Genomic DNA, 25,271 nt, shown 5'->3' on the forward strand with positions numbered 1-25,271 from the left:
GTATTCTGTGATAATGGTTACGCTCAATAGCATGCTGTTCCTTATATTATGATATAAATTAAAGCATTCACTGAAATGGACAGAGAAATGTGGGAGGCAATTTATAAATGGGGTTAATGTGAAAGTGCATGGATGGTGCATTATTTTAGTAAGGTGCACTTTTTTTTCCTTTCCCTTCCTAGCAGTATTGATGTATTGTAAAATGATGTAATGGTTCGGCTGGGTACGTATTCATAATTTGACCGACACAGTGGGGTATTTTAATTTGTAAGTCTTGGACCAGATTTTTTTTTTATTCTCCTTTTTGGTTCATATCCAGGTAAGTGTTAAATAAAACAAGGTAAAGATGAAATATTATCTAGTAAGATCTATATACACATGTGTCTTCAGGATATTACCTTTCAGTTGTATGTAGACAGCACATTATTGAAATGGAATATGTAGGTTTTCCTGATCACAGATAGGCACCGACTGTGCAGACTGATCACAGATGGGCACTGACTGTGCAGTTTGATCACAGGTGGGCACTGATGATGCTGTCTTATCAGAGATAGGCACCAGCTGTGCTGTCTGATCACAGATAGGCACTGACTGTGCTGTCTGATCACAGATAGGCACCAGCTGTGCTGTCTGATCACAGATAGGCACCAGCTGTGCTGCCTGATCACAGATAGGCACTGACCGTGCTGTCTGATCACAGATAGGTACCAACTGTGCTGCCTGATCACAGATAGGCACCAGCTGTACTGCCTGATCACAGATAGGCACTGACTGTGCAGTCTGATCACAGATGGGCACTGACTGTGCTGTCTGATCACAGATAGGCACTGACTGTGCTGTCTGATCACAGATAGGCACTGACTGTGCTGTCTGATCTGAATGGGCACAACTGTGTGCTGTCTCACTGACTGTGCTGTCTGATCACAGATAGGCACTGCACTGACTGTGCTGTCTGATCACAGATAGGCAGTGACTGTGATGTCTGCTCACAGATAGGCACTGACTATGTTGTCTGATCACAGATAGACCCCAGCTGTGCAGTCTGATCACAGATAGGCAGTGACTGTGCAGTCTGATCACAGATGGGCACTGACTGTGCAGTCTGATCACAGATAGGCACTGACTGTGCAGTCTGATCACAGATGGGCACTGACTGTGCTGTCTGATCACAGATAGGCACTGACCGTGCTGTCTGACCACAGATAGGTACCAGCGGTGCTGTTTGATCACATATAGGTACCAGCTGTGCTGCCTGATCACAGATAGGCAGTGAAGGTGCTGTCTGATCACAGATAAGCACCAGCTGTGCAGTCTGATCACAGATGGGCACTGACTGTGCAGTCTGATAACAGATAGGCACCAGCTGTGCAGTCTGATCACAGATGGGCAATGGCTGTGCAGTCTGATCACAGATAGGCACCAGCTGTGCTGTCTGATCACAGATAGGCACCAGCTGTGCAGTCTGATCACAGATAGGCACCAGCTGTGCTGTCTGATCACAGATAGGCACCAGCTGTGCAGTCTGATAACAGATAGGTACCAGCTGTGCTGTCTGATCACAGATAGGTACCAGCTGTGCTGCCTGATCACAGATAGGCAGTGACTGTGCAGTCTGATCACAGATAGGTACTAACTGCAGTCTGATCACAGATGGGCACTGAATGTGCAATCTGATCACAGATGGGCACTGACTGTGTAGTCTGATCACAGATAGGCACCAGCTGTGCAGTCTGATCACAGATAGGCACCAGCTGTGCAGTCTGATCACAGATAGGCACTGACTGTGCTGTCTGATCACAGATAGGCACCAGCTGTGCTGTCTGATCACAGATAGCACCAGCTGTGCTGTCTGATCACAGATATGCATGGAGTATGCAGTCTGCATGCACCCCCATACTCTTAGACTCATGGAATGCAAAAGGGATCTCTGCATATTATAAGGCAAGGGCTGTACTTGATTAGTTAAAAAGAAGAGACTTGCATATTACAATTTTGCAGGAAAACAAACTGAAGCAGAAAAACAACAGTTGACTGAAAAAAGGTGTTTTTCAGCAATGGAAAGTCTACCAAATGGGATGTAGCTATCCTACTATCCACTTCCATTAGAGGAGAAGTGAAGAATGATAAAAGGACAAATGAATCAATATGAAAAAAAATTAGGCAGGTGGCTGATGCTGAAACCTTTATGGGATAAAGAGATTATATGGTTGATAAACCTTTATGGCCCAAATAACAGCAGTACTCAGGTAGAGGTGGACCTACATATTAGTCATATTAGTCATAATTCAAGCATTCTGTTGGGAGTGGGTTTTAATACTGTTCGTGATCCCATGTTAGATAAAATACCAGCAGGGATATCTAGAACACCCAAAACTGCATCACTGTTGAATGAGACGTATACAAAATGGAATATGATGGATAGCTAGAGGATAAGAAATCCATGGTGCAATGAATAGCACTGACATGCTATTGATATCACAAAATGTGGTCTCCAAAGTTAGTCTTGTGGATATTGTATCTGCTGCTCTTTCTGACCTCCCTATGATATTACTATCCATGACATTAACTCAGACATGTCAGTCTGTATTTCAGTGGAGAATGGATTTTTTTATGGTGCCAAATAAAAAAACTTTAGAAGCTGGATATGTTCTTTTTGGAATAGCTGTCTTAAAATACATATCATGCAAGGTTTTTCTGTAAATATTTAAAAAGAATCTTCAGAAGTAATGTTACCAGCAAGCAGTAAAGAATGAAAGAAATGGAGGAAAAAGTAAGGATATTAGAGCAAACCTTTAAACTCAGTAGATATCAGAGTAATTTAATGCATCAAACTTTGTTAGGCATAGAGTAGAGAATGCAAAACTCTACAGATTAGTTATATTTATGACACATAGGTGCATTATAAATTATGCTACTTGGTTAAGGGTATTTGATCATGACAAGTAATTCCAAGAAGTAAAGAAACAGTGAAGGAAGTGAATATTCCTTAGATATGCATATCAGAGCGGAACATAGTGATGGACTCACTAGAAACTACTAAGTTGTTTGTAACTGAATTGCATAGTCCCATCACTATTAAAAAGATACAGAGATAAGTCTGCAATACATTAAATTAGGTCACTGAATTTAACAAATATCCCAAAAGAAGCATGGGGCCACTTATCCAAACCCATAGATAAACAGGAAATACAGAAAGCCATTCATTCCTTGACTAATGGTAAAATTCCTGGACTAGATGGGTTAGCAGAAAAGCTTTTTAAGTTATATTATGGGGATCTTATTGACCCACTTCTTAGTATTTTTGTTGAAGGAGCGGTAAGGGAAGCATTTTAAGATCGGATTTTGGAAGTCAATGTTATATTACTACCTAAACTTTTATGGGATAAATTAATGCCTTCAAATCACAGGCCTATCTCATTACCGAACATAGATACGAAATGTTATGCTAAAACATTAGCTAACAGATTGGAAGCATCGATGATGTATTTTATACCATCTAACCATCATCATCATCATCATGAACCACCTTTTTCCTATTTTCTATATGGGGTCAGGAAGTCATGTCAACTGTAGCCGTCTCTCTCTCTCTATTCAGTGCCACTCTCCTACCTTCTTTAGTAATTATGCCTGCCACAGGTCTTCTCTCACACAAACCATCCACCTCTTTGCTAGTCTCCATTTTTTTCCCTCTTGCCTTTTTCCTGCCTGTCCCGAATCTTCTTCACCAGATCACCTTCTGCTTTTCTGCCCATGTCCTGAACCACTGTACTCTGTTTTCTTCGACCTTTTCTGCAATTGGCACTACTTTTTTTTCTGCTCTTATGTCCTTATTTTTACATCTATTCCATAGTGTACATCTTACCACCCATCTAAGACACTTCATTTCTATCACCTCTAGCTTCCTCCACTGCTCTGTCTTTACAGCCAAGGTTTCTGTACCATTCAGTAGTACCGGTTGCACCACTGTTTGTACACCTTAACATTTTACCATCTAGTCATCAATGATTATACACATGGACCAGAATTTATTAACTTGTAAAATATTTTACAAACATGGGCATAAAGGACAAAGAAATTGGCAGCAGCAACACTGATAGACTTCTGCAAGGCATCTGACTTGGTTGACTGGGTTGTTATGTGGGCAGTGCTAGTACAGTGTGCATTTCCAGAAGTTTTTATTAGGAAGTATTAGCTGCTTCACACCAAATTGATACCAATGATAGATACACTAATGGCTTATTATCAGAGCCAATGAAATTATATAAGGGCACTAGCAGGGAAGCCACCTTTCACCATACTTGTTTGTTCTGGTTATTAATACAGTGGAAACAAATTTACATAATACTTTTTTCGGGATATGGCCTGCATTTTTCAGAGAATAACTTCATCTTCACATCATGATTTGTAGATGACTGCATTATATGGTTGGAAAACATTCAATTATTCCAGTCCTAGCACAAATTAAAAAGTTTTCCAAATGGTCAAGTGTGGTCTCTAACATCCCTAAGTCAGTCATTTTCTGATTAAAATCTCAGATTAGTTCAGAGCTAGCTTGACTGCAGTATTGCACATTGAAAAGGGTGCAACAATGTGTGTATATGGGAATTATCTTGTCAACTGAGATAGGAAAGACAACAGAGTTAAACCTTAATTCATGGAGGCATCAGTTTCTTCTCTTGTTATCAAGGACAGATGCTCTTAAAATGTTCCGCCTACCAAAGATACTGTTTGTCATGAGGAACCCTCCTCATGCAGTCTGGCCAAATACAGTGATGACTAGGAAAAGGATGCTTAACTATCTTTGGCAGAGACCGAGATCTAGAGTGCCAAGGAATAAGGCATATAGGTTACCGGCAGGGAGGGTAGGATTGTGGAACAGATGTGATAATACAAGCTAGATTCAAGAAGAAACCTCTGTGGTTGGAGGTAGATTTTCCATTTATTACTGAATGTAGTATTGCTGCGATGCAGACTATGTTGAACAATGTGTGGGATCCAGGGGGACTAGAGGACAAGTTTGAATGGAGGTTTTGCATGAAATGTTTGGAGACAAACAGAGAAGATTACATGGATAGGAACCAGAATATGGGCTAACCCTAAAACTGAAATCAATAAAGATGTGTTAGTAAGGCAGTATTGGATAAAGATGGCAATATATTGTGTTTTATCTATATGAAGTTATGGTATCTAGAATCTATTCTTTGCAAGTGATAGATCAAAGGAATGCTAATGCACCAAATATTCCTTGGTAGTAATGTCTACAACTCAGGTCAAGTGCTGGGAAAACTGTTCAGTTGAGAGACACTATATGGGACTCATGGATACTGAAACAGAGAAAAGAAACACACTGGGTCAGAGGACATTGCACCCTGCCTAAACGTAAGCAAATGCTTAAGGTCATTATGGATATCCAGGATTATGATATTAAACAAGTCATGGATAAATGTGATATACCATTGTACTTTATCAGGTGTGGAGTGGGATCATGTTTTGCGTAGGTATGCAAGTACTAATGCCCCTACCTAACAGTTTACTTATATGAAATTATTTCATACATGACATTTTCTATGGATATGTTTACAAGCAATAGAGAACAGTTTAAACATAGGTGTTGGTGAAATGGTGTGGCCCAAGCCAGCTATATACATATGACATGGAACTGTAGTGATAGTAGTCAGAGTTTGGACTGAAGTTGGGGAAAAAATCAAATAAGCAACATGAATATTCATCCCATATGACAGTGGATATCATTTACTGGTTATTGCATATCCCACTTCAAGGGTTTTGATTTGAAACCACCATTTTTAAATGGATTACAGTAACTTTGTTTGTATTATTGGCTACTGTATTTGAATTTTGGAAGACAGTAGAACCACACTGGCAGAATTATTTTCTGTGTATTTTGCAATGTGTTAGGAAGTGGTCAGGAAAGAGAAGCAATTTGGGGGTATGGTCAGAGCTTTGATCAGTATTTCTGTATCTATGCTTGCATACTGTTTAAAATAAATAAGACAAATGCTGTTATGAATTCCAAAAATATAGTTTGGACACATTGAGTGTTTCATAACATAGTTTTGGAGATTACGTGTTCTTGAATATAAGAGAATTAATATTAATCTATTGACTAAAGTTTAAGGAGTGTGATGATGGAAAAGATAGAATGAAGGAACGAGAATAGACAATTGATACTGACTTGTATTATACAGGTAAACCTTATTAGCTTATGCAGTCTTGTGTACTATACTTGAAACTGAACCTTTAATGGAATGGGTAGACATTTGATGGGATATTATTGTATATGACATATTGGCATTGTTTACATTTAAGAGCTACATTCATTGAATGATCTGAATTAAATGATTACATAAAATAAAGTTCTTCAAAAAGTGACATAATTTATTTTTAATTAATTAACTAATATACTTATTTACAAAATATTTATTAGGGTAGAGCACACCACAAGTGACCAATTCCAGTCTCTGTCATGGAATACAAAGAAATTCAGAATTACATTTAGTGAGAGATCGAAAAGTATAATGAAAATACATATCAGCAAAATATGATTATCTGCTAACAAAATTCAAAGAGCACATGTAGCTGTTATGCATATTACTTACATCAATGCAAATTTCATGTAGAAAGTGAGGTGACTGTGTGATACTTATAGCTATGTATTGTCTAAATAGAAATGATGAGATAGTTGAATGGAGTGAAGTATGTTAGAGTTTCTGTGTAGTCTGAAGGAGAAGTTATATGTTAAGCAATATAATAAATAAGTGAGAAGTCCAGACTGCCACAGTCAGGCATGCCATATGAGTGACAGTAAGACTGCTACTAGTAGGAGGAAGAGAGAGATAATGATGCGGCTCAGCTTAGGTCATGTGGTTGGATGACAGACAATGACATTTACTTGATGACAGGAGGTGGCCCTTTAGTTGAGGACAAAATTATAGGTAAGAGGAGATGTCTTTTATTTGTGGGGGATACTTTTTCAGATTTCTGGGCCTAGCATAGAGAAGTAGTGGTCTGTAAGTATAGAGTTTATTTTTGGACTGATGCACCCTGAGGGCAAAGAGGCTTTGGTTTCTGAGCCAGTAAGAAGCCTGTCAAATTAGTTTAGCTGCTAGAGGCGAGAAGCTGTGGTTCCCAAGAAGTCTAAATAGCTGGGACTCTACTAGAAGGCCAGCCCTTTGTTGAACAGGGAACCATTTTGCTTTTTTCAGTGTTTTACAGTGATGCTCATTTGGATAATAAAACTACCCACTTTACTGGTTATTATTTGAATGAGCAAGGAGTTTGCTTTTGTTGCTGAGGCTATGAGGAAGAGACTGTTTTTAAGATGGAAGAATAGAAAGCCTTTGCATATTCCTGTTCTGCTGTTCTGGAGGTTTCAGTAGGAAAGGTGAGATTTTATTGGCCTAAAATAGGAGAGATTTAATCATGATATTTAAGAGGTATTATTTTTAAGATAGTATATTTGTGGTCAAAGATATGCAAGGCTTTTTTTTTGTAACTTTGCTTTTGTTGAGTTGAGAATGAGGCTTTTATTGGAAATCTAGTGGTCAGCCCTACGACATCTGCATTCCAGTCTGTCTGCATGTTGGGTACAGAGTTTTTTATGCAAAATAGTTTTGTGTTGCCTAAGTAGAGAAGAAAGATGAGAAAAACTAGGGCAAGGGAAAGTTTAGAAAGATGAAGCATAGTAAAGGAGCAAGTAGGGAACTCCTTTGTAAATACTGGCTGATTGTAAAATTGATTACTCACTTTTTATGGAAAAGTGAAAACTGGAAAAGAAGTCTGTAAACCAATGTAGAGAATCAGGACCAGTTTTTATTTGTAGCAGGTGATGGAGGAGGATGATGTATTCAATAAGGTCAAAGGCATTTGTCAGGTTAATAATACAGTGCCAGTGAGTTGGCCTCCATCCATATCTAAGAATATTACATTAATTTCATTGGTTATGGTCCATAGGCTATGACTCTGGTGAGTTTGCTATGAGCATATCAGAACCAAGAGGTATTGCCATTTCCAGATCCAGCACCCCCACACTTTAATTGAGGAAAAAAAAAGATACATTTTTCTCCTTTTGAACTGTTTACACTGTAGCTAACCACCAGCTACAACTTAACAGTTTATGCCACACACATGGAACAATACAGTGCTTCATATCTGGTTAGAGCAGAACAAAAAAAAAAAAAAAGAGAGAGAATAAGTCTATTTGAAACTGTGGCAAAATGCCACTAGATTTTATACTGCACAAGTAGTACGGCACTCCTTCTGTTCTGGAGAAAAAAATGGTCTTTTCTCCTTTTAAACCATAGCAAACGTCTTCACTCACTTTAAGCAAGTACCTGCTACAGTTTATGCCAGACATGGAGTGCTATAGTGCTAGAGTTCTGACTGCAAATGCAATATTAGCATTTATTTCTAAATGTGGGTATGCACTGAAGACTGCTGCCAGTCATACTAACACTCTGCACTCAGGGTGGCTGCCCTATTTGCCCCACACTAACTACATCTCTGCCAGAACCTATGTATTTGATATCTACTTTATTTTACTGTTGCTAAGAAAAGTACAGTTTTGTACCTACCATAAATGTAGATGTCCGAGAGGTATGCATCTGCAGTCCTAACATATGGGTTGTCCTGCATAGCTGCTGTCAATTGGGTATAAAGGCATCAGCCGACGCCATTTTCCTCAGTGTTTCTTGCCCCAGATGCCAGGTGCCCTCTAGGAAGGCTAAATTTGGATAAATGCAAATGGTTCCAAACAGTAGAGAGCAAATAAAAATAAACATGTATATACATATATACAAACAAATACACCATAATAGATTCCCCCAGCTAGCTACAAGATGGGAAAATACCCTAGGAGTACCACAGAGGGGAAGGAGGGTAATCCTGACTGCAGATGCATACCTCTCGGACATCTACATTTATGGTAGGTACAAAACTGTACTATGTCCTTCAAGGATGCATCTGCAGTCCTAACATATGGGTAGAATACCATAGCCAAACTGGGGGAGGAGGCACTAAGAAGATTATGGTGTAGTTAAGATCCCTTGCAAAACAGCAGTGGCAAAACCTGCTCGGGATCTGGAGTATAAAGGCAGATTATAATGCTTGGCAAATGTATGCACGGAGCTCCAAGTAGCAGCCTCTAAAATGTCTTTGGTAGCCACTCCTCGTAAGAAAGCTGTAGTAGTGGCTGTAGCCCTTGTGGAGTGAGGTCTGATGTTTTCTGGAGTTGTCTTTCCATGAAAAGAGTAACAAAATCGAATGCAATTTCCTATCCATTTTGAGATTGTCTGTTTTGAAATTGCTTTTCCTTCCATTACTGTTGCATATGCTACCAGAAGCTGGTCAGTTTTTCTATTGTTATTGGTTCTGTCCAGGTAGTGCCTGTGCACATCCAAGGTATGCAGTAGTCTTTCCCCCCTGTTCTGTGGGTTGGGGAAGAATGTTGGTAGGTGGATTGCTTGGTTTAATGATACCCTGGAGACCACCTTTGGCATAAAAGTAGGATTAGTTCCCAAGGATACTCTATCCTGATGGAAGATAAGGAAGGGCTGTACTGCCATTAATGCCTGTAATTCAGAAACCCTTCTTGCTGAAGTGATTGCAAGCAGGAAAGCAGTTTTCCAAGATAAGAACTGTAATTCTGCTGTTGCTGCTGGTTCGAAGTGTTAACTTTTCTAACACAAAGTTCAGGTCCCATGTAGGCAAAGGTGGCTTCCTTGGAGGCTTTACATTTTTAATTCCTCTCAGAAACTGCCTGAGTAGAGGATGAGAGAAGACTGGAGGATCCATGTTGTATTCTGCTGAAATTGCTGATGCATGAATCTTAATGGATGAGTAAGACAGGCCATTGTGGAAAAGCTCTGCTAAATATTCCAGGATGTTAGCTATGTTTGGCAATGATACATTTTCTCCTTTTGCTGCACTCCAAATGAGGTATCTTTTCCATTTTGCTGAATAAGTTTTCCTTGTGGAGGGTCTGCAAGCCTCCAGGATAATGTCTTTAACCCTTTGAGATAAATCTGGGTTATTTTGTTTTATGTAATGTTCCAAGCAGCTAGCTGCAGTGTTTTCAAGTTTGGATGCAGGATCTTGAAGTTGTTCTGTGTTAGCAGTAAAGGAACTAGAGGTAGAGGCCATGCGCGTGCACGAGACATACTCCCTCCTAGAGTAGTACCAATGCTGCTGGCCAGTCTGGAGCTATCAGGATGATCTTTGGGTGATCTTCTTTGATCTTCAGTAGCACTTTGTGCATCAAAGGAAGAGGTGGGAATGCATATGCTGTCAGGTTTTCCCAACTGAAGGATAGGGAGTCCACCTTCCAAGCAAGTGGGTGGTATGTCCTTGTGCAGAATTTTCTCAATTGGTGGTTGTGTGGGGATGCGAACAGGTCTATTTCTGGTAGTCCCCATTTCTTTGTAATGGATTTGAAGATGTCTGGATGCAGCATCCATTCGTGGGCATCCGTGGTAGTTCTGCTTAAGATGTCTGCTAGTATATTTTCTTTTCCTGGCACAAATATGGCCTGGAGCTGAATGTTGAGGTTCAGGGCCACATTCCAGAGGTCCATTGCCATCCGGCATAGAGGATATGAATGTGTGCCTCCCTGTTTGTTGATATACCACATAACTGTGGTGTTGTCCGTCCTTATCAGCAAATGACCTTGTTGAAGAAACGGTCTGAATGTCTGAATTGCCAGTTTTACTGCCAGCATTTCCTTTTGATTTATGTGTAGGTTCAGCTGGTCTTGTGTCCATAAGCCCATGGTGATAGTGTGGCTTGGGTGAGGGGAGTGGAAAGGCAGTCGTTTGTTCAACTGACAGGCCTGAGCCCACCACTGGAATTCTTTTTCAGGCATGGAATTATTGGAATTTGGGCTTCTAGGCTGTGCTTGTGCTGAGACCATAAATTGGACTTTCCTTGCTGTAAGCTGGTTTTAATGCCATGAAATAGAGTGGTAGTTGCTTTTGCTTTTCTGCTGTGAGGAATGCATTTGATTTGATGTGTCCAGTTCTGCACCCAAGAAAGTTATCCTTTGGGATGGTATCAGCCTTGACTTTTTTATGTTGACTGTGTATCCCAGGGCTTGCAATAGGTGAATAACCTTTCTCAAATCTTTTGTTAATTTGTTTTGTTGTCCGCTTGTAACAGGCAGTCGTCCAGGTATGGATAAATTTGAATTAAGCCTGCAATGAGCAATTACTGATGCCAGGCATTTAAGGCAATGCTGAGAATTGATAATGCTCTGATCCTGCAAGAAATCTGAGGTATCTTCTGCAATCTGGTCATATGGGGACGTGCAGGTATGCCTCCTTGAGATCTAGAGTCACCAGCCAAGACTCCTTGCCCAGCATGGGAAGAAGTTGCTGTAGGGTCAGCATCTTGAATTTTGGAACAATGAGATATGTGTTCAGAGCGGACAGGTCGAGAATAGGTCTCCATTGGTTTTCCTTTCTTGGTACCAGGAAAAGTCTTTTCTATAGCTCTCATCCTTAGTAAGTGGTCGATTTGTTCTAGTTTGGTTTGGTGGTAGGTTTGGCATTCCTCTCTTCCTTGGTAGAGTATGGAAGTGAAACCTGTAACCTTTGTCTATTGTCTGTAAAATCCATTTGTCTCCTGTAATGTAATGCCAGTTTACTGAAAATAAGGCTAGCTTTCCGCCTAAGGGTGCTTCTAGTTGTTCCCTGGTAAAAGTCACTGTGACTGTCCTGTGGAAGTGGTAGTGGCTGGATCTGTGGCAGTACTTCTCTGGTTGTTAGGCTGCCACAGACGTCCCCTGTAGGCACCTCTGGATTGACCTCTGCCTCTTGGGCACCTATTTCTGCCTCTCTGTGCTCTGGTGGTGTCTGGAAAGGACCAAGGCCAATTCCTACTAAACCTCGGAGGCTGGACCTGTAAGAAATCCTTGACTGTTTGGACAGATTTTGCTTTTTCTTCCACCTTCTTTAACACTTGCTGTGCAGGGGAGCCAAATAAACTGTGTTTTTCCATGGGAGCATCTAGTGGCTTTGACTTTACATGGTCTTTTAACCATGCATGCCTTCTGATCACTGTACCAGTCATAGCTGATCTAAAGGAAGCCTCCAGTGCATCATAGCCGCATTTTAAGGAATGATTACTGACCTGCTGAATGTTATGTACCAAATCCTGAAGGGACTTATGGTCTATAGGTTCAGGAGAGGACAGTTTTTTATTTAGCTGATCTAACAAAAATTCCTGATACTGAATCATGTGGAATTGACAGTTTAAGAGTTGTAGAAGTATAAACTTGTTTACCCCATCTCTCTAATGCTCTAGATTCTCTTTCAGAGGGGAGGGGGTTCTTGGCAGAGGCAGCTGCTACAGCTTTGGGGCCCTGTGAAATAGTTTCAGGATCTGCAATAGGAGCCTTATACAAGTGATAATGTGTGTCGGGGACCCTGTAGTATCTGTCCAGTACAAGCATCATTAAATGCATCATCCACAACTGTAAGTACTGGAGGAATGGCTAAAGGCCTATGCTGTGGCAAATGTAAAAAGGTCCTAAGCCTTTTCCTAGAATCTGAAAAATCCTGGCCCTGCCATTGAAATTGTTCTCTCATAGCATGCAAGGTTTAAGAAAATTCCTCAGGAGGAGAGGCAGAAGGAATGGAGTCTTCTGAGTCCTCATATGGAGAATAAGGGCCTTCTGGAGGATTTGAGTTTTCTGAATCATCAGAGGAATAATCTGTAGAAACTGGCTCAGGGGGCTCTGCTCTAGGCCTCTTCTCTGGAGGGGGATGAGAGGCCTGTCAGGAGGTTTGGATCCCCTGATCAAAGAAATGAGATCCTCTGCCAGGCTAAGCATTTGGGTACTAGAGCTAGGCCTGTGTGAGGGGGTTTTAGCAGGCAAGGCCTTAGAAGATTTAGCTGCTTTAGCCCTAGAAAAAGCCTTGATAGACATGGATGCAGGGGGCCTAGCAGCTCCACATGCAGGAGTAGATATGTCTAAGGGAATAGTATCTGATAAATCCTGAGAACCTGCAACAGCAGGTGGAAATTCAGTAGCCGATTCAGCCATGCTGGATGAGGCCTCGGTTGTGGAGGCATGCTTTGGCCGAAAAAAAGAACCGAGGACTTTTTTCACGAAACCCGAGAACACTCGTGGTTAACCTTTTCAGCGCGAACAGCGACCGACCCCGACTGTCGGTCCTTTTCCTTTCCTTTTTTAGCTAATTGTGAATTTGTCCGTCGGTTGAAAGAAAAGCAGGCTAGACAAGCTGCTACTCGTGTGGTCTGGGCCTAAGCAAGGAAGGCAGTAAGAGTGGAAATCCTTATGAGGTATTTGTTTCCCACAAGTTAAACAGTTATTTACTTTTTCTGACATCGGCTGAGGCAAGAAAGAGTCCCCAATGGGGTACTTAGCTTTTAGAAGTCTTCGGTAGTAGTAATCTCTGGTTCAAGACTGAGGGCTGATGCCTTTATACCCAATTGACAGCAGCTATGACGCCGGGTTGAAGTGCGACATCAGCCGAGGCCAGACCCAGACTTTGGAAGGCTGCCTGAGGCAGGACAACCCATATGTTAGGACTGCAGCTGCATCCTTGAAGGACATCTTAGAGGAGACTAGACCTTTTATGATGTAGTCAGTTGCTATCAAATATAAAAGGAGCATTGAAACAAGGTAACAAAAATAATACAGATTGCCTTTAAAAATTACATTGTAATGGATAAATTATCATTCACAGGAAGTGCTCTATCTGTATAAAAAAAGAAGGATGAGCTTTTATTATGAGGCAAATTGATGTTTTTTCACATCCTTGACAATAGTTAGGTGCAGACTAATGAAAAAGCTTTATGTCTAAGAAAAAGACAGTTTCACACCATAATGCATGCAACATGTAAAATATGTTTTCTATTATGAGATGCAATAGCAATTGTGATGATTAAATGCAGCATCTGAAATGTAAGGCTGAATAGGTTCATAGGTGTTTACTAGGCTAATGACCACAAGGGCCTTTTAAAGCCTAGCGATGCATCCCTTTGTGGGGAAGGTGTCTAGTTTGCCTATTTCACCAAAAGTATTTCTTGTCTCTTGAAACATTTGTAAATGATGTTCTATAAAGTCCAGTCCAATAAAATACACAATATGGAATAGCATTGAATCCACATAAATTATAATTTAATTATGCAGTATTCATTTAATACCAGTGTTTTTCCATACCTGCGAAATCAGGATACAAAGACATATCACATTCACATGTAGAATTTTCACATATCTGATCATAGGAACAAGGTGGACATGTTGATTGTGCTGGCACTGAAAAGAGAAAAAGATATCCTTACTAGAGATAATTCAGAGAAATACATATTCTTTTTATTTGTATTTGACTTGTGAATCCTCATTAGCACAGTTTTCATGATTCAGTCTAACATACACATGCAGATATACCCGTCCTCGCACATACAAAGACATATAGATCACATTGGCTTCTGAAACAATAAGTAAACAACTTAAAATTCACAACACGACTAGCTATTTTCAGGATTTCTTCATTAATTTCTCTATCACTTATACCATTTTTCATCTATTTGAAGCTCCTAAACTGATAGATTAATCAGACTACATGTGTAATGATGGGGCTTGAACTGACCTCATGTACAGATTTAATGATTGCCTTTATATGCCTTACTAAAGATAAAATGTCTGATTACCTTGTCTAAAATCTGCTTAACTAATTATCTAACCCCACAAGGTTTTGTTATTTTTTATCTTTCTATAAATTTAAAAGGTAATTTTGTATTATTTGTACAGACAAATAAAACTGACCAGAGTGGACCCTTTTTCAGTTAGGATTTACAAAAATAATAAGCATGAGCTGAGGTTTTTGTTATGATAACACATGGCATTATGAATAATAGTGGTAAGAAAACCACAGAAGTGTGCAAAACTATTAAAATTATAAAACTTTGTGAAATAAGACACATTATTCTCTCTTGTATTAGTACAGATCTGTTTTGCAGACAGTAGCAGTAATTAATAAGCATAGATTTTAAGAATGAGGTAGAGTTTTAGTACCCTGGTAAAATTTGCAATGATACTGACAGGGTTGATGTCATTAGAAAGAGAATTTTACATTTATGATACAAGGACTAAAGTATTTCTGGGAATCCATTGAGAAGAAAGCAATGGAATTTCCAGATCATTACTGGTGCTTGAACTGTCATCCCTGAAGGAAATGTTCTGTTACTGGACTATGTCTGGGCTAATCAAGGTTAAACCTAATAAATAAAAGCACAAATGAGGAGCTCTGCTTGGGAACTAATAGGCAAATACTGTCTGGAGATAACTTAGTAGCTTTGTAAAAGAGCAAAACATAACCAATCTGCTACTTTAGGGAAGATAACATTGTAACTTAGGCCAATGATTTCCTTGCTTAAGAGGAAAGCAAACTTGCCATTCAGGGTAAAGATAAAAAAAGATATACATTTGGTAAAAGTCTTACATCTTATCAATGGAAAAACGCAGGCTGGCTCCAGCTAATGCATATTTATAGGCATAATCTGCTTCACTTCCTTTCAGTGAGGTAGAGCATGCAATGAATCTCCTTTACGTTACCCTGTATTTGATGCATAACGGAAAACATCGACTTAGTTTTCAGGAATTTAATTTCAGTCTGCATGGGTACTTATAAGACATGTGTGTCTAAGAAAAGTTGTCAAATTAATATTAATTTTGTAGTAATCATGATGTTTCTTCCAGAGAATCACATTATCAGTGTAATAAATTCAATGAATAATCCCAAGGTTGAAGGGTAGCATGCATACGAAAACATAATTAGCAGTGACCCCAGTAACAAACCTTGTGGCAACCCCATTTTGGTTGGTCAGGTGGAGGAATGTTGCAAGCCAATTAAGACCCCTGGCGCTCTCTTCTCTAACATTAGATGCAGTCAAGCTTGATATTGCCTAAGCCAAGGCCTTTTGCTGCAGAAAGAGGCTAGCTGCTGTCTATAGAATCAACTGCTTTGGTGTGGACATGAAAAGTGTCCTTCCTACATTGCCTCTGCTCTGGATTCGGTGACATTAGAGCTGTGAAGGCAATATGGAACTCTATAAACCAATGAAGACAGTTGCTTAGCAGACAGTAGGGTTGAAGTAATTTTAATTGCATAAGTAACTGCTTTTGTAAATTTTTTTGACTGAGAATAAGCAGGTTGATGTTTCAATACCATTATTTTGTTTATGTGTTATAAGTATGGTAAATGTCCAATGAAGATAATATAGATATAAAACTGCCACACTGAACCATTTTAACTCAACATTTTTTCTCATTCAAATGTCCATATCTTGAAATAATTTTAAAGGTGAATCAATTTTTTCACTTCATATTTTATATTTCCACTTTGACCAACATTCCTTACATTTTTCTTTTAAAGGAACAGTTAATTTAAAAGTTATGCCCTAAATTACTTTTAAGAAACACAGCCCACGAAGGGGAAATGAATTACAGGATGAATCATTATTGTTCTACTTTGAGTTTCAAACCTATTTCAGCCAATATGTGAGTTCAAAGAACAAAAAAAAAAAAATCACCATTTTATAAAATCAGAATGAGCTTAATAATGCACACAATATAAACATAAATCATTTAAAGATATAATACAAAAGAACTTTAATTTTTGAGGGTAGAATGCACAGATATGTTATTTATAAAACTATTTACAATGATTGACTTTGACTTTAGGCTTAGGCACAGTAAACAATGCATATAAAAGAAATATGCATGGCAGCAGGTTCTGATCTGGCATAACACACAAGAATTTTTGAAAAACACGGTTGACAGAAATAATGGCAAATAGTATAGGAAAATAATTCAGTTATGTAGCAGATAATTACAGAAGTTGAATTAGGCAGTGTTGTACCAGACCAAATAGACAGAGTATATTTTAATAGGGGAGAGGTTGCAGAGATCATTAGGTATCAGCACTGGATCACAATTATTTCTTCTTTCAGATACATTATATATAAACTACATAAGCTCTTATTCCTAACAATCTTGCCTTGACTAACATCACTTTATTACCAGCAGTAACTGTATAAACATTCATGACTTAGTTAAAAAAATCCTCTAGTAACCACATTTCCACCACCAAATTCTATTATTACACTGGGAAATTAATTTCAGCTGTCTAAATAGCCCTTGCAATTGTTTTGTTGTCATGCATTTTACTTTTATTATAATTTGTGTATTACAATTTATTCTTAGCCTGAAGCTGATAGATCTTTTTGAGGTAGTTCTGAAATATACCTTCTTTAAATCTTCCAAGCAATATAACATCATCTGCATAGAGTAGATTCCTATGAATGTTTACTATAACATGCAATGTCCCCTGTTATTCTACTATATTCATTAACTCATTTAATGGTCTCATTAACATGGCACACAGGTTTAAGGAACACCAGAGTTGTATACCATGTTTATGAGATAGTTAATCTCGAGTAATTTTAGAGTTATTAGTCCATTTTATTATTATTCTCATCCATCTAATAATTTCCTGCATATTCATGCATACTACTTTAAACAACTGTGAGAATTCCATGCTATCATGTGCTTTCTCTATGTTTGTCATTAAATCATCCATGTTCCTTCCAATTCCTAAACTGTCTTACAAAAATAATGACTATATTATGTATTTCTTTCTCCCTGTCTCTCCAAAGTTTCTTCAAATAATCTTTCATAATTATTAATAAAGCTTTCAAGTCATCTTATTCATTAGTTTATAATCTTTGTTTGTCAGTACTAAAAGTCTACAATTTCTGTTCTGAATTGCCCCCTTTTTGTAAATCTTATAATTGTTTCATATTAAGCTATCTTTCCTACAACTGCACAATCAACCATTCTTTCAACATTTCCCGCAAGTTGTCCATTTGTTTCTCATCTAGTATTTTGTCACACATCTACTTCATGGCACAGTCCTAGGCTTTGTCCTAATTTTATCCTATCTAAATTTATTTCATTTATTTCTCATCTAATTATCTCAATTCCAGCATTCTCTAAAATTCTGTATCTTCCTCTCCTATTGAGCAATCCTTCTTCTCTCTTAAATGGTCCTGTACTTGCTGCATAATTCACTTTTTTCTCATTTTTTTTATTTTTCAAATACATTTGAATGAATTCCATAGCATTTATACATAACATCTTAAATAACTATGCACACTATTTACATTAGCCTGACACTATAACAGATCTTAATGTATACAGTTACTTTATAAGTACGTCCAATCCATTATCAGAGTGTCTGATCAATTACTGTATAGTGTCAATCAACTATAAGACTTCTCCCTAAGGGTTGTTGATAAATGGCTTTGGATAAATTCTTAGTTCCTTAATTTCCAATAATACTGTGGTCTTCAGTAGGCTGTAGATGTCTTCCAAAGTTGGTATTGTGTTTGTATTCCATCTTCTTGTTATACACTTCCTTGAAATTGCAAGTATAGTCCATACTAGATACATAATAATAATATAAGACAGAATATATGTGTGTGAATGAGAGGGAGGATAGAGGAATGGTGAGGATGCAGGGAGTAGAGGTGGCAAAGGTGGATGAGTTTAAATACTTGGGATCAACAGTTCAGAGTAATGGTGAGTGTGGAAGAGAGGTTAAGAAGAGAGTACGGGCAGGATGGAGTGGGTGGAGAAGAGTGTCAGGAGTGATTTGTGACAGACGAGTACCATTAAGAGTGAAAGGGAAGGTCTACAAGAGGGTAGTTAGACCAGCTATGTTATATGGGTTGGAGACAGTGGCATTGACAAAAAGGCAGGAGTCAGAGCATGATGTGGCAGAGTTGAAGATGTTAAGATTAGGAATAAGTATATTAGAGGGTCAGCCCACATTGGAAGGTTTGGAGACAAAGCCAGAGAGGCAAGATTACATTGGTTTGGACATGTGCTGAGGAGGGATGCAGAGTATATTGGGAAAAAGATGCTAAGGATGAAGCTGCCAGGTAACAGTTAAAGAGAAAGGCCTAAGATAAGGTTTATGGATGTGGTGAGAGAGGACATGCAGGTGGTTGGTGCGACAGAGCAAGATGCAGAGGACAGGAAGAAATGGAAACATTTGATCTGATGGGAGCAGCCAAAAGAAGAAGAAAAAGTCCATACTAGATACATGTTTGACCTATTCAAATGAGGACCTTCATTCACATTTAATAATACAAGAGCTTTAGTTAAATAAAATGATTCATTAAAAAAACTTATAGAAAGCTATTAATACCATTATAAAATGGCTTAATTTTAACACAATCAAAGAAAATGTGGTTCCAATCTGCATTGTGTACTTGCTCACATCTCCAACATATACCTTTTAAGGAAGATCTAATTTTACTGATTCTTTCTGGGGTTAAGAATGCTCTGTACAAGCATTTCCAATTAAAAACTTGCCAGTATTGTGTAAAGGATGTATATTTTATTGATAATAAGAAATTTGTTTAAATATCTTCAGTTAACTGTACTGAGTGCCCTTTTGTTAAATATTTCTAATATGAGGTTTTGAGTGTTGTTTTATAGTTTATCAATATTTTGTAAAATTTTGAAATACTGTTTCCCATGTCAAAGGCATTATATATGATTTCATATATGTATTTCATAAATTTAGGTATTTCTTTAAATGAAGAATTGTTAATTATTCTACTTAAAATCTTGTGAATATGACAGAATACTATGTAAAGTTAGCCAGTCCTGGCATAATTCACTTTTGTCCCTTCATTAATAATCACTTTTTATTTATTTATTATTCTACAAATTGTAATTTTCTTTTTTTTTTAACATCATACATACATGATTCCATTCAGTTTGAGTATCTTATCTCTTTCTTGTCTAAAGTTCAACTAACAATTCCTTCCCTAACTTAAATGTTTTTTCTGAAATTTTTATTAGATTTAACAATCTATTATTTTCTATTTCCTTACACAACTCTTTCTTTTCATTTCTTTTTTTTTCTTTTGTCTTCATTTCTTTTATATATTAATATTAATGACTTAATTTATGCTTGCATCAAATAAATCATTGTATTTCATTGCTTCTGTGAGATAAAAAGTAAATAATATCACCAAATATGTGTATCTTACAAACAAAGCTATATATTTTCATTAACTCTTCTTTTGCCCCTCTACATACTATTTATTAATAAACTTGTTTTCATATAGATGCATTGCTAATAGACACATAGCCTACACCACACTTTGAGCACTTAGCACTGGGAATATACTGTATAAATCACATAAAACTGTGTGTGTGTGTGTGTGTGTGTGTGTGTGTGTGTGTGTGTGTGTGTATATATATATATATATATATATATATATATATATATATATATCTACACACACACACACACACACACACACACACACACACGTCTGTCTGTTCTTTATATTCATTTATATTTCATAGTTTTCAGCCTTTCTTAAACAAATCAGTGACCGATGTGTCTAACACATTTGTGCCATAGCGATAACCTATATCCATTATTCACAATGCTTATCTGATGCTTTAGCAAGCATTTGTGTTTACATCAAAATCAGTGGATTTTCCATCTAGTGCACTGGAAGGTAGCCTGGCTTGTTTAGGCTGGGAAAGCACTTGAGATTTCTGCATGCAGTTCTATTGGCAGGAGGAGTTATTAATCAGCTTAACTTGTTTTTGGTGCTTCTGTAAATTCTGCACAATTTATAGGTTCTTAATAAAAAACAAATTACTTTTATTGAATAATCACACTTTTATAAGCTGCTTAAACTACACTTCTGTATCCATATCATTGAGTTTGTTTGTGGTAGCATTTTCTATCTTTTAAGCTTGTTTGTGATAACATTTCACTCCAGACACTCTTTTACTGTGCTTTTACATTAGGAGAACTGTGATTATTCATCTAGTGACAGTAGGTGTTTATCTGATCTAGCTAAGCTGGGAAGCAAACAAAAGCTCTACCTGATCTAGCTAAGCTGGGACAAACACAAAAGGGCTCTAAGTATTTTTTTTGTACTTCTCTTATATACTGTGATTATATTTTAGCAGTTTCAAAAAATACTGTCTGCTGCTGCTTTAAGTATTTAATTACACAGTATTACATTGTTGTAGGTAGTTTGTGTGATCTTGTTACACTTGGGCTCCAAACCAGCTCTTCTACATTAAGAAAGTGTTTTTCTGCATCCTTGTGGCAGAAGTGTGCTGATCTAACTTGTCTGGTTTGGGGATTGCAGGTGAAAGGCTTACTGTATACTTTCCTGTGTGATAGTTTGTTTAAAACTTGTTTGCTTAAAACTTGTTTCTCTTTGCTCTTATTTAAGCCTTGAGTTTCTGTGGTACTGCTGTTTGCAAGGTGGTTCCCTTTATAGATGCAAAAGCCTAGAAGCTCAGTTTTTTTCTAAACAGCTGTCAGTGAAACTAATCCAAACTTTTCAAATTTTCTGCTGCTCTAGGAGCAACTCAGTTGAGCACTGGGCAGCGTTGCCTTATTGATCAAACTTAGTCTACGCACAGATTAGGTCTCTGTTGTAGTCTCAACGCTACCAGCACAGTCCTGTCAAATTAGCCCATTCCTTTCTCTAATACAGTAAGAGCCTACTATTATGAATGGGCAGTTTCCCATCATCTCTCTTCCCAGCCTGATAGACATGGGGATTCTGAGGCAATGTAGCAATTGTCTCATGTATACTGACAACCACTTACTCCTAAATCAAACAAATGCTTTATGTAAGAAATGTAGTTACACTATGAAATTGACGGCAAGACTCTCACTAATCGAATGCCAAACAGGTTGCCTGAACACACACTTCCCACACTATATCAGGACATGACCCATAAACCCACATAGGTGGCGGTACTCACTAGTAACTTACCCAAAGATCATAGGCCACCGAAGCAGAAACCACTTACACACATAACAATGCAAAAAACAACCACAGCATATAATAACACACACAACGGTGCCTCAGCAAATAAATCCATAAAGCATAACACCACCAAACCTAATGTATTGGCCATAGGTGACTCCATTGTGAGACACACAGATGTTCCCCTCACCAGGCTGAATAAGGAACGGGATACGGTTATCTGCATGTCAGGTGCCAGGATCTGACAAGTTACTCAAGCACACAAGTCAGTCAACCACAAATACCAGTATGACTCCATCATTGTCCATGTGGAGGTGAATGACTTAAGATGTAATTCACTTGACTATATGAAGAGCAACATGACCAGGCTCTCAGATTATCTGTGACAGGCAGGTATAAGCCCAGCCTTAAGGAGCATTCTACCTTCTCCAAGGATGATGCCACAATACAAACTAAAAATGATTTACTTTAACAATTGGTTTTGCTTCTCATGTCATTCCAAGGGGAGCCAATATCTGCCAGCCTTGGAAGACATGGTCGACAGACCAACCATACTTTTTTGCCAGAGATGGTCTGTATCTCTCTCCTCTAGGCTTTTGGATACTGACAAAGGCATTAGCCACCCCCGCTGTGCCTTTTTTAGGCACTGTCAAAATACCCAACCTAATAAAACAAAAAAGAGGCAAAGAAACTCTTTTTTGTATGTTAGCGCTTATGTCAAGTTTAATAACTCAACTTCGTCAGACAAAGAGAACAACCATATCAGATACACTTAAATACCAAATACAAAATTCCATGATCAAGGTTAAAAGTCACATGACCAAACATTGTTAAACTTTTAAAGTGACAACATTACTTTTCTGAGAAAAAATGTTTGAATGCATATAAAGTCATTTAAAATACATTTAAAATACCATCCACCCTCTGAAAAACATTCAGCATCCTCATTTTTTAAAACATACACAACCAAAATGCACAAATAATATAAAATTATGAACTATTCAATGAGTCAAACTCTTCAATTTCAGCACGCAGACTACAGAACACAGATCATTTAATCCTGGTTGATTATAGGCATGTTTTCTAATCTGCCAAATTAACTCATGCTGCTCAAGTCTTAGGGTATGTGAACCTCCCCTTTCATCATACTTAACTTGATCTATCACTCTGAATAAAACTGAATGGCCTGGCTGATTGATCACATGTTTAGCTAAAGCACTTTCCAACCTTCATTTTCTAATATTATATAGGTGTTCATACCCACGCTCTCTTAATTTAAGATCAGTCTTGCCTATGTAAAAAAGTAGGACAAGACTGGCACTGGACTAAATACACTACAGTTGTACTTGCCCTTACAAGTATACTTTTCCCTTTCAGTGTGTATGTATAACCCACATCCATATGCTTACAATAGGCACAGGCCTCACATTTAGACATTTAAGACTTTTACCCTTGATCATGTGATTTTGTATTTTGGTATTTAAGTGTATCTGATATGGTTGTTCTGTTTGTCTGAAGAAGTTGAGTTATTAAACTTGACAAAAATGCTAACATAAAAAAAAACTGTCTGTTTCGGGGGTTTTTTGCCTTTTTTTTGTTTTATTAAGTGGTTTGTCAGTTTTCTTTGGAAAATAGCCAACCTTCCAACATAACAAAATCTTTTCTAGATAAAATCAAGGTACTGCTGCTCAATTCAAGGAATCTAAACAAAAAAATGCACTTTCTGGAAGCACTCCTCACTTTGGAAGATACTAGCAACTGTGGAGTGACGGAGACATGGTTCAAAGGCAAGGAAAGCACCCTGGCCTTTCAGGACTACTATGTCTTCTATACATTCAGTTCACAATCTGAGTGTGAAAGAACTAAAAGAAGAGGTGTATTAATCTTCATTAAGGATAAGTACACCTCTAGTCTGGCCAAACAGCATGACTCTCTTGAGATACTCCATGTCCAATTAACTATAGGTAAAGCCTCTTACCATATCATAGCTAATTGCACTTCCGCCACCATGAAATAGGAAAACTGTACCACATAACTGGACTTACTGGAGCCACTGCCATACATCCCAAAACCTTACTAATGGATGATTTGAATTATCCTATCATTGACTGGGAAACATACACGACCACAAACATGCCTGCTCAGAGGTTCTTGGAATTTGTCAGTGCAAATGCACTGGAACAGCTTGTCAGGACACCAGCAATAGGCTCAGATTTCCTGGACATAGTACTCACTAACATGTGAAAACATTGCACCCCCCACACCATATAATATCCTCCCTACTAAGATTGGAAATCAATTAGTCTTTTAAAATGTAATACTAATATCAGATTCCCCATCACGCCTAAAAATGCTTAATAATTTTTCAAAGACAAATTACCTCATACTAAGAGATGGTATAAGAAGTTTCAAACCCCCTTGAACACAGATAACACAAACTGCTATGCAGAGGTATACACCAATCCTCTGTATAGTCACTTAAGCAGTTGTATAGAATCAGCTGTACCTGATCGGATTAAAAACGGATTTGCCGAAAAAACAAACCACCCTGGTAGACTACTAGTGTAAACAGGCTATACAACAAGAGGAAGAAACCAATATCCAAGAACAAGGCAGAACTGGCTCAGCATAGGTTCATAGGATGATACTAGACTATTGGCCCAGAGGCCCTTGTAAGCCTAGTGAAGAATTTTGCCCATTTTCCCCTCAAAGCTAACATCTGTTTCCCCTGTCCAGCAGGGACACAGGTGGAATCCCTGGGGTGTATTTTCTGTTACCCATCCAGATTTGCAGACTCCTCTTAAAGAGAGCAAGAGAGGTGCTCTGCTTGACATGGAGAGGGAGTCTATTCCACAGATTGGGGAGTCTTTGGGACACAAATCTACCCACCAACAAGTTCTATTAATGTCACATACCAGGTTAAGCCCCTTGCTGCGGGTTGCGCGAGTGGAGTTTGACTTATGGATGTGCGGCAACTCTATCAAGGCTGGGTCTGAGATGGCCTTGTATGCCAGACACGGGTCAACTCTGAGCAGTCTGTATGAGACTGAGAAGTGGGACAGGGCTTTTAGCCTACCTGTATACAATAGGTATTTGAGACCCTGGATTTTCCTGGTCAGAAGCGTCTGTGGTCTCTCAAGCTGCTGCATGTGCTTGGCAAGGTACATGCCGGAGGGGGTACTGTAATCGATAATAGGTCTGATAAGTGAGAAGTACAAGGATGTTATGACCTCCATGTTCCTGGATGAAATACCCTTATGTATGAGATGGGCCATGTAGAAAGCCTTCCATACAACAGAAGCAACATGGTGGTCAAAAGTCAGGTTGCTATCAACCTGGGTGCCCAAGTCATTCACGACTGATTAGTGGGGATGCCATTTTCACCAAAGGGGATAATGATGCAT

At 38.4% G+C, this 25,271-nt stretch overlaps 1 protein-coding gene across 1 annotated transcript in view; it reads right to left on the reverse strand.

The window, feature by feature from the left end:
• The window catches only part of LOC122811889 (uromodulin-like), a 316,476-nt gene that overhangs the window by 249,433 nt on the left and 41,772 nt on the right, over positions 1-25,271 (reverse strand). Inside the window, exon 2 of the mRNA XM_044084036.1 lies at positions 14,201-14,296. Within this exon, the coding sequence (XP_043939971.1) occupies positions 14,201-14,296 (96 nt within the window). The remainder of the gene's footprint in view (positions 1-14,200; positions 14,297-25,271) is intronic.

This window comes from Protopterus annectens, chromosome 1.part1 (genome assembly GCF_019279795.1).
Source record: "Protopterus annectens isolate FY-2018-M chromosome 1.part1, PAN1.0, whole genome shotgun sequence".
NCBI lineage: Eukaryota > Metazoa > Chordata > Ceratodontiformes > Protopteridae > Protopterus > Protopterus annectens.